The following is an 11,484-nucleotide window of genomic DNA, read 5'->3' on the forward strand; positions in this document are numbered from 1 at the left end:
CTATATTTAGTATTCTTAAGAGGAAGTGTGGTTAGATGGGGGAAGCTTCTATGGCATTTCAAGGTCTTCAGTTCTCTGGTTTCATCTGAAGTGACCTGGTAAATCCACTAAGATACCTTAATTGGTTTAATGATATATGAGTGGGCAAGTGGCAGTGAACACAAAGGAAAAACATAGTATGAATTGCATTTCATAATAAAAGTTGTGAACTGCAGAGACAGACTGCCAGGTCTCAAGAGCAGGTACAGTTAGTGCTGGCTAAGAGAACTAAAGGAAGGATACAGTTTCAAGAAGTGTTCCTAAAGAAGCTATTTCTTTTATCTTGTTTGGAATGTTCAGTGGCTCTTTTCTCTTCCCATTTCCCTAGTCAAGAAAAACATTTAGTAGGGTAAAACCAGTTTTTCTGTAAAAATATTTTTATGCTTTGTGGAAAGAAATTTAAAAAAGATAAGAGGGATGGAGAGACATTCAGAGACAGCTGTCTGAAATTCTGTCATTAATCATATAGGAAAAAAGTTACAAAATATGCATCTTCAACCAGTTTCTCCTCCATGTTACACATTCCACAGCTCCCAAGGATCCCACAGGAGAATGAGTCAGTCTCCTTCTCCATTCCAGTTTTTAAAATGCAAAAGCTTTTTTTTTGTGTGTGTCTCCACATAAGAAGCACTAATAGAAAGTTCTCTTCTGTTAACAGTTAATTATTACCTGACTAGCTTGCCACAGACAAATGCAAACACAGGAAAATTACAATAGATCAGCTGACACACAGTAACTTGTAAATAACTCATTCACGTGGCTGAGAGGTCTAAGCTAGAAGAGTTTAGTAAAACTATAATGCATTTTAATAACCACGTAAGAGTCAGTGTGGACACACATGAACCGGAATTCAAATCTTTATTCCCCTGCCAAATCAGAACAAACAAAATCATATAGGAACTTTATTCTAGTATAACTGCATCCCACAGCAGAAAACACACATTAGAACTTGAAAACCTTCTAGCCTTTTTGGATTAATCCAAAAAATAAGGTGACTTCCACTCACGAAGAAGGGCCAGATCTTAGGATTTACAGAAGTACATACATAAACCACAAGCACAAGATTTCATAATCAAATGTCAAATAATATCATAATAATTATTTAAGGTACACCAGGTGGTGCTCTACTGGCCTGAATGGGTTTGTAATAATACCAAAATGTATATTAAAGAGCTAATAAATACACACTTATTTTTAAAGTGTACTATCAATGCAAGAAGAAAATTATGTTCAAATCTGAGTAAACAATAGATTTAGAAGAAACTAAAAACTAATGATTATAAAAAGGTTGTGAAACTTGCAAAAAAAGAAAAGTGGTATTTGGTTTCTTGCTTTTCCTGTTTAGAATTAAAACACCAAACCTCATAGAACGATGTCTCATGTTGTTACAGGCTCAGGAGGGCATTCCCTTTGCCAAAGACCTGGCAAACTTTTGTTAGTAGTAAAATTCTAAAATTCTTTCCTTAAAATTATATATCAAGACAGAAGATACTTAATCCTACACCAAACTAACATGCAAGGATGCATTATTAGAAGAGACAGGATCTATAAATATTTCATTCCGCATTTCTTCTGTACAAATTGCTATTCCCATGAAATAAACATGTTTTTCTGCTTACTTCCAACTGCTCCAACACCTGCATCCTGCCTGCCTAGGTTAGCATTCCACTGCCTATTGTTAATGCAAATTGCAGCAAAATATACCTTTCGTAAGAAGCCACTGTTTCATTTAATTATTAGCAAGTGTGGTGCTCCCACGTCAATTTTAAAATGTCACACATGCTATATAGACAGACAAGAACTGCTCAATAGGACTGTCTTGAGACAACACAAGCCATTGCTTCTGAACAGCATCACTTACATGATTTCATCTCCCAAACCCTTCCATTTCAGTTCCTGCCTCACCTTTCTTCTTCTCAATAGTAAAGATGAAAAAGAATATCCAGCATGGTATTTTATCCAATTTCAAATATAGAAACCAAGAATTATGTGTTCCAGGTGCTTCTGCTAAAATTATCTGAATAAAAATAACTGTCATTATTTTAAATACAAACCCCATTTATATAAATTTTGTACTGATAACATAATTTCAGTTGGTTGACTTATTTAAAAAAATAAAGAAATACAGCTCCTGAAAAGCATATGAATACACCAGTATATCTTACTCAATAAAAGGTGACAGTACTATCAAGATCATATTTGTAACAGTTTAAAGGCAATATTTGCATAAATATTGGGTGTTGTTGAAGTGGGGTGGAGTGCAAAGAATATGCAGTTTAATATTTAACAGTTTCTGAGATGACATACAGCAATTCACAACTCATTCAGTCATGTTTTATTCTGTCCTCAGACTCAGGAACACAACATACATTTCAATCGCACATTGTCCTTTTTCATTGCAAGTTTCCATTCTGCAGAAACCAATGAAGCCACTGGAAATGTGTTGGTCTATCCTACCTCAGCAGCGCATGGGTTATTTACAAGAACCACCACACAAAACACAGCAGCTGCAGTTTTTCCTCCAACAGGAATAGCAAATTCATCCCACATCAGTATTTGATGCTGACAACAGTGAGGCAACTGCTCCCTCGGTTTTAAGAGATGACAGAGCCCAAGACAGAGTTTTGCCTCATTTCTTGGGAATAAATCAAATAATTAGAGTTGCCTTTACCCTCTCTGTTTATGCATCCCCACAAAGATCAATTCTTCCTGGCTCCTGAACAGAGGTCTCAGAGGTCTCAACTACTAGTAAGATAAAAGACACTTCCATCTCTTCTTTGTTATATACGCGCACGCTTCTAACCTTCTACGCTACCAATCAGATCATGGGTGGAGAGCAACTGTCATGGATAACAACTACAAAATAAATTATCGGTTTGGTTCATAAGATGGCTTTGTTCTTGGGGACAACCAGCTTGCCACACAGCAGCACCTATCTGCAGCAATTAAGGGGCCGAACAGCAGTAGCCAAACCAATTCCTCCCACTCTTCCCATGGGCTTCCCACAGAATTTCCAATGCTCTTCACTTGCCATTTATCGGCAAGTGGCTGCATGTCCCAGGCCCATAATATCTGGAAGTCAAACTAAAAATCTAAAATAAATGTACAACCAATAATTTCACTTTTCTTGCACAAAATAGCTCGCTCTTGGTTTTTTTCCCCATGGTAAAAGCTGCTCTGGGGAGGAGATTGGTCCAAAAGTGATATTCATCCAATAACCACCAGGAAGATAAAGAAATTCACCTTCCATTCCCTGTGTGAGCATTTGACTTTTCCTTTCCTAACAAATACACAGAAACCTCCCCCCCGCCCCCCCCCCGACTTAAGCCACACACAAAAAAATCCCTCTTAAAATAAGTCAATCTGATGCATAGATATTGCTTCTTTGGGAAAAGATGAAAGAACAACCACTGAACAGAGCACCACGTCCAGTACTACACTTGTAGAAGGTGCACAGATACTGCCAGAAAGAAATATGGCAAAAGAACAACAAAAAAAAATGCTGAAAGCTCTGCCTTTTCAAATTAACTGAGCAGATGTTGTGACAGTTGCGACTAGACCCTAAAAAATAAAATAAAAACTGTATGTTTTAAGCTGCATTTCAGACCCCTTAAATTAATCATGAACATTTAGCTACTGCCACAAAACCAGGTCCCCTTTCCTATTGGCTGCCATCTCACTAGAAGTAAGTAAGAGCACATTTGTCCTATATTTCAAGGGGGTTGATATGTTACATCAAAGTATAAGAATTTGCTGCTTCCTGTGATGTTTTATGTCATACTATGACATGCCAAGTTATCTGGTATTCATGACATGTCAAAATGAAAATTTAAAAAAAGAACAAGACATAAGCCACTGAAGCTCACGCACAAGTCTACGAAGAGGATGAATTCTGAGAAGACTGCTCTTTAATATGCAATTCCATACCCATGATAATGCACACAACAATTGTGTATCCTGGGCGGGTGAGAAGCCTAAAACATCTGGATGACACATGCTTCATTGGTGAAAGATGAACTGCAAAACAAAAAGTCTTTCCCCCATTACTGCTTTATCACATAACTACTTAAATGTAAAACTCTGCGTATGAGACATCTCCTAATTTCATGCTCATTTTGCAGTTTTAGTTTTCACACCTCTAATGAATTGAGATAGGAAACTCCAGTTTTAAACCAACTGAAGTATGCTTACACTGGAGATTGTTTTAGTACAGCTACATGGGCATCAAAATGAAATTCATTCAACCAAAGCAAGTCCCCTTCTAGGACTAAGCTGCCATCGCCTTCTGCTTGGGAGAAGGCTAATATATTATTTTTACAGTATAATTAGTTTAAGATCATTGCAAGCAAGAATGAAGAGTGTTTTTACACTTCTTAGAATTTAATTTTCCTTAAATTTTCAAGAAGGCAACATAATAAAAAGCATATTACAAAATTCCACGTAGTACACTCCATAAAATCTTACATGGTAATTAAGCACCACCGGACCATGATACAGCAAATCCTAGCCCTGCACATTGCTGGAGTCATTAATGCAGCTTCATTCACTTTGGAGCGATTCAGAGGTAAACAATGTAGAGCAACAAAGAAGTCTTTTAGTTAGAAACAGAGTAATTTTAAGGAATGGACTTAAAATAGACATATCTAATGTAGAAGGAGCATCAGAAAGCCTTAACTATGGAGTTTTGCTAGTTTTGTTTGGCAGGGGGGTGGGGAAATCAGCGAGTGAGGACAGAGTGATCCAACAAAAAACCTGTTTGCTGCCTCAGAAATCCTGATTCTTCCCTATAACTCCTTGTTGCATCTGCCTGTCACTTTCCAACTCATTTGTGCATACCTCATAAGGGGCACCTTTGCATATTTACACTGTAATTGTGTAAGAAAAAAGTTTTGCTGAAGCTGTGAAGTGCGAAAAAATGGCAGGAACTGGAAACTCAGAAGACTGATCTCTTCGATTTACAAACACTTCCCATCCCCAAAAATATAACCACGTATTCCTAAGAACGATTCCAGTCACAATAGAAATACAGCAGACCACAAAACTGTTGATCATCAGGTTAAGACAGGCAGAGAAGAGACCTCACATTACAGTGGACCTGCAGCAAATTTAGACGTTGCTGGGAAGCGACCCATCAGATGGGCATCTTCCCATGAGGAAGGGAAGTCACCTTGTTACTTTCCCTAGGATCTCTCTGTGTCTTGCCATGCCAGAGGAAAGAGCACAGCATCAGAATCAAACAGGATCCAAGTACAACTCTCGGCATAGGAAAACGGATGGGTGCCACGCATAAACATTGCTGCAGTCAGTTTAACAGTCAAGGGAGTATGTGAATTGTCTTGGACCTGATTCAAGCAGGATATAGAGGTCATCTCCACGGAAGGCCCTGCATCCTGCAAATCCCTAGCAGTGAATGGAATTATGGTGAGACACAAAGCCTACCCTGTAAAACAGAGCAGAGGGGAAACAAGGAATGTGCTCCTGGTGATGTAAAAACTTGGGAGGAAATGTCTACGATCTTCATCATGCACATAGAGGTTAAAAAAAAATCAAATTAATAACTAAATATCCAAAATGACAAGTATCCACACACCATAACCAGATCCTTTTAGACCTCTGCCTCTCCCCTCTGAACAGCTACTTGCCAGGGTGGACAATTTAATATAACGAGATCGGCTTTGCTATTTGAGTCTCAAAATGGAGCTCAGATGGAGCATGTGCCTGCAGATAGTAATGTTATCTGTATTACTGCAATGTCTGAAGACCCCAATCAGACACAGGCCATTGAATACTCAGAGAAAACTCTCAAAGAAAATTCCTGCCAAAAAAACAAGTTACCATGCGAACTAATGGGAAAATGCAACATGTGGATTTAATTAAACCGGCTGAGATAACCACAGAGAGGAAACATGCAAAACAATCATAGGTAAACACACAGGTATGGTCAGCTTTGACAGCATCCTGCAGAAAACTGTTACAAGCATGTGATGAAGGGTTTTGCTCGGTTGAGACCTGTATGTTACATTTTGCAAAACACTTCTTTGATTAGAGTGAAAAAAGCATTAAAGCAGCTACAGATTTCAGTTGGCCACCTGCTTACATTTGGAGAAGAACTCACAGTCAGCTGTGGTAACAAGAACATTGCCTCATGTTATACAAATACTATTTAGACCACAGAATTTCACTGAAGGTTTCAACTGTCTTGTGATCTCTGCTGGTAGAAGGTCACGTCCAGTCCATAGGCACGTGAAATCTCTTTTGTTCACTGCACAGTAAATACACAGCACACAAAATAGAAGGAAATCTCTTTCTAGATACCACACTTAGTCGTCACTGTATGAGCCCATCACACGTGGAGTTTTTTTATTAAGTTTTACCACATTAAGCCTACACAGTTAAAATTGTACTATGATGGCAACATAATCCACCTCCATCATCCTTTTCAAAACCTCCATTTAAAAAGAAGAGTTTGTAAACAGGGAAAGGTGTAATCCCCTGCAAAGCATAGCCTGTGTGATCTAAGTTACCTTTTATATTTGCTTTAAAATATCACTGTCCAGTCCTCAGTGGGGGGTATCAATATTTTTCGAAGTATCATTATCATTCATGTTGTATTTATTGTAAGACAGGTACATTGAAGTATCATTTTTCAATTATGCAAAAAACAGCAGTTCTTTGAAGTAATTTATTGAATAACAACTGTCATCATTTTAAAGGGTCAGTGGCTGATACAGTAGAAGTTAAGGAGTTCAACATCTCTAGGGATAATAGTGACTACATAAACAGTAATCACTTTGTTAATCTTGTAATCAGCAAGGTGGCATGTAGCTACCATAGTAACAAGCATAAAATCAACTGATTCCAAGAAATGCCTACGCCTCACTCAGCTATTCTGCCACAATTTTTAAAGACATGATGGAAAATATAAAAACACATCCTGCGTCTTAGAACTCGCCTCCTTCTCTTCATTTCCTCAACAGAAGAGAGGACTCCTCAGAAGAAGAGAGTTTCACTAATTTTAACGAGAATGTCCCACTGCTGATTGATCGTGGCTCCAAAAACTTTGTCTCCCAGTGGACAGTGTGGCCAGTCTTACATAGAGTGCGGAACAAACACGACAGAGAGCACACACTCCCTAAGAAGAATCACCTTCCCATATATTTCTACAAGGGCTACACACAGAGAGTATTTCTTGCAGTAGTCATAATAAAAGGAGGTCTTGGTATCTAAAGGTTATACACTTTTACTAATATGCTCTTAACCACTGTCAGTAACTCCAGTTAATTATTAATAGCCACCTCTGTTCTTTGCACTTCACAGACACCTCTATCCAATCTCATTCAAACTAAACTCACATATGTAAAGAACTCAAATGTTCAGCAAGTCTTAATATCTTTGTGAGGGGGGATTAAAAAACCTAGGAACGGAGGGAGGGTAAGCCACAAGGCAGAGCCACAGAGGCACTCAGGGCTGAAGTGGCAGGGACACAGTTATTCTGGCTTCCCATCCACTGTGCCACCACGTATTTAAATTCTATACCTATAGCACAGACTATTTTATTTTATTTAATGTTTCCACACAGGCTACTGACTGAATAAATGACAGAGTCAGGATAAACCTAAGAGAAAGGAGGAGGATGTAGCTAACAGGTTTGTATTTTCAGGAAGGAATTAGCCTGGTATCGCATCAAAATATACGTATTATTCTCAATTTCCTTGTTATGGTAAAAACTTGAGGAATACCTGTAGGCATTACATTAAAAACATATACATAGTTAGGTGTCTTGATCTAGACATTTAAATTATTCCTATGGGAAGTCTGTCTGAGAAAGTCCCGCCTGCCTTATGGCAAAGCTAATCTTCACATATCTGTTTCACTTTTTATCCTTGGACCTGCCTGTCTTAACAAGATTAAGAATTAAGCTGGCAGAGAGCTGTGTGTCAAGGGATACCAATTTATCTACTGATTTAATCATCAGAATTACAACCAAATGGAGCTCCAGGAGTGGGCAAAGGGAAGGTGTTATTGTGTTATAATTCATACTGTAAAAAGAAGGCCCTGCAGAAATCATGCTTGTGGCAGGCTGTCACCAGACTGTGCAGAGGAAAGGATTGGGGGCTGGGGGAAGACAGGAGTTTTCTTGTAAAAGGATATTCTTATTTAACTGTTAGGGCCAGAGGGAAGATTTTGCATGTGATCTCTCCACATAGTCAAAAAGAAGTAAAGAAATTCTGTCTTCTGGATCACTCGTAGATCCAAGCTAAGTCATCCAGGGAGTGTTTAAAAAGGAGTGCACACACTTAATCTTTGTGAGGCCAGGCTCCGTTCACAGAGCTCATACCTCCTCAGCCCAAGTCACAACTTAACTCTCAATTGCATCAGTGCTGTCTGCTTAAAGGAGTTTGTCACCATCTACCTCCAAGCAGAACCTGCTAGTTCAGGGAAGTTTCTGCACTAGAGGCATACTTTGCCATATGTATTAATATAAGCTGCCACAACCTACACGCTCACGAAAAACCCTCAAAAAATATCCATGTACCACAGGCACACTAGTAGGGAATGAATGAAAGGGGAGAACAATGCAGCAAAATAAGAAGTTGTTTTTAAAGTTGAATGCCAAAAAAAAAAGTGATAAGAATTAGATTCAAGGAGACACAGGAAGGTTTATTACTTGGGGACTGTTTTGAAGATTCGCAATTTCTCTCATATGCTGAAGGCAACTGCTATGAGAGGCCATCCCTAAATCTGGGATAATCAACCCTTTGTTAGAAGATCAGACTGAAAATAACAAAAGCACTCACAGAGCAGTTTTATTTACTAAAAGGAACGGAGTGCAAATGTATTAAAAATACACACAGAAAGGAGCAAGGGAGATAGCAAATGAATCTGAAACAAACCGCTTTCAAGCCAGGCACAGGAGAGTGACTCCCTGCAAGTGACAACACTGTAAGGAAACAAACGCTGTTTGTTCTCAACTGCCTGCACTTCCGCCTCCTCCCCTTTCATTCAACACTCAGTGCTAGTGATGCTCCCTCCATCTCTATGACATGCTGGTTGCAAATACTTTTATCTCAGTGAGGAAAGCAGGGCGGAGAAAGCACATGATCACACGGGTAAGTTTACGCTTATATTTGCTGACATGAAGGGGAAAAGCCTTCTTCTATCAAATAGGTCCCTTAATTAGAAAAAGCAATTAAAAATTAAGTATAATTGTGTGGAGCATGTGGATCTCTGGTAAATTCGGCAGAGGAGTGTGTGCTTAAGGAGCAACTGTGATAGCTGTGTACATCTGCAATCTTTGCTTTAAAAGCAGTAAATACTGCACAGTCAGAAAAAGAAAATAACTTCCCCTGTTTTGTCCTTTGTACTGGAAGTCTGTTGCCTGAATACTATTGCTGCTGAAGGAATTCAGCTCCAAGTCAACCGAGACAAACCAGAGCCCCTCACCCCCCTCCTATTATTCGGTACACAGTTCCCTTCCCGCTAGCCGGTAGCTCGCAGTTCTGACAATGCAGGGAAAGAGGAAAAGAATGGCAGAGGGAAGCAGAGCACAGCTGTACGTTGCAGAATCTCTCCATATTCATTCACCAAACAAAGCCAGTATTCAAAAAGACAACGAAGATGCAATAGGACCATACCGAATCCATGCCTCTGAGCAGCGAGGGGCTCTCCAACAATGCATTTAAGCAACAGATAGAGATTTACCTTCAAAATGCAGGCCATGTTCTTTCTCTATCCTTCCTACCACAGAGCAGCAGGATTCTACTTTGTGAGCAGCAGTTCCAGTGTCAGGCAAAAGGCTGGTAGAGCTGCAGAACTGCTAGAGCCTACATTCCTGTAGATCCAAATAAGGGTACCACGCATCCAGGATCCGTTAGTCATATTAGTCTTTTTATGCCCCGTTTGTTCCACCCATCAGCTCCTACCACTGGCTGGGAGCCAGCCCGGTACCTCCCCTCTGTCACGTGACCCAATTTGATTCATGGCTCCAGCGTGTATTTTTGTAAGCTCCAGGACGCTCTCGCGCAGTACTATACGTACAATGGCAATCTGTACCTTGCAGATGTTTTGCAACATTTGGGGACCAAGCTGCATGTTTATAATTAATCCCTGTGCAACTCCCTATACGTTCTCAGGAGACAGTTGCTGCCTGTTGGTCAGAAAAGTCCAAACTCTCTCTATTATTTGGGCTCTAAAAATCCTTACGCTGCTTGTTAGTGTGAAATATCGTTTTATGTTCAGCCCCCTTCATTGTACAGCAGGCTTCCCTTTGTCTGAAGGCTGCAACTGCTTCCCAGTGAGAGCTAATCATTGTCAGCAACCAACAAATACCCCACCAGAGGTGCTTGCGTTTTGCTGTGCCTGCCTTTTTGCATAAAGGGCTGGCATGTATCACAGGGAATGTAACATGGGAGCGGTTGGTTTTTGGGTTTTTTTTTTTGTGCAAGTCTGATAAAGGTTCTCTGAACTTTCTTTGAGCTTTCCTATACTGTAGCAGGATTAACTGCAGATTAATACATTCGGCTAATTTGGATGATGTTACATCATCTCATTAAATTCAAATTCTTCTCTTACATATCACACAGGTTTCACTTCATATTTCTTGCTTCTCCTGCAGTCTCTTTCTCCCCTTTTATACTTTCCCAGTACTTCTCATTACTACATCTTGGAACCCTTTGCATTTTCTGTACTTGGCACCTTCCCTGTATTCCTTGTGTGCTACATCGCTTCACTCCTGCTGCTTTAATACACACCAAAGCACTCCCTTTCCCTTAATAAATTCCTTGTAGTGGATGTCTTCATCCTCTCTGCAGTGACTCAGGGTACCTGTTTATGTGGAGCCAATATATTCCAGTTAATGTTCTGATGCTGCTCGCCACAGAGATCCTTACAAATACGTGGAATCCAGAAAGAGTTAGTACTGTGCAGCACATTTGACAACCAACACTGCCTGGCAAGGCTCCCCTATCCAGGTGCAATCCCTCAAGACAGTAAGTAGGTTGAAACTAAAGGAATTATCTGTCCTCGTTTCTATGCAGGGGCAGATCATCCCCAAGAGCAGAACAGAAATGGACTGGGGAGGCTTCCTCCACCTCACATTCCTTGGCTGCCTTCCTGTGCACTTCCAAAGAAGATGCCAATTTGTGTTTGGCCTTTACGCTACCCCTCCAGAGCACCGCAGTTTTACACAGCTCCTGCAAACTCCTCAGCCCCTCTCACCACTGGAAATCCATAAGCTAAAGCTCTTAAGTTCTTGAGCTGAAAACTGTAGTGTTGTTGGGGAGACTAATAAAAAAAACCTTATTGAAGTTTCTAACTATGAGTTGTCTAACATAAGGAAATATCTAAACAATGAACCAGTGGAAGAAGTTGTGAGGGAGGGACCTATGGTCTTTCTTTTACTAGAAGCCACCACTGATCAGTGTTACATCATTCTGGATTGCAGTT

General features: G+C 39.9%; 1 protein-coding gene across 1 annotated transcript in view; it reads right to left on the minus strand.

Annotated features, from left to right (window-relative positions):
- ST6GALNAC3 (ST6 N-acetylgalactosaminide alpha-2,6-sialyltransferase 3) overlaps positions 1 to 9,935 on the minus strand; it is a 234,584-nt gene extending 224,649 nt beyond the window's left edge. The window contains exon 1 of the mRNA XM_054212584.1: positions 9,742 to 9,935. Within this exon, the coding sequence (XP_054068559.1) occupies positions 9,742 to 9,759 (18 nt within the window). The 5' untranslated portion in view covers positions 9,760 to 9,935. The remainder of the gene's footprint in view (positions 1 to 9,741) is intronic.
- Positions 9,936 to 11,484: the final 1,549 nt, after the last annotated feature.

Source organism: Rissa tridactyla, chromosome 8 (assembly GCF_028500815.1).
Source record: "Rissa tridactyla isolate bRisTri1 chromosome 8, bRisTri1.patW.cur.20221130, whole genome shotgun sequence".
NCBI classification, from domain to species: domain Eukaryota; kingdom Metazoa; phylum Chordata; class Aves; order Charadriiformes; family Laridae; genus Rissa; species Rissa tridactyla.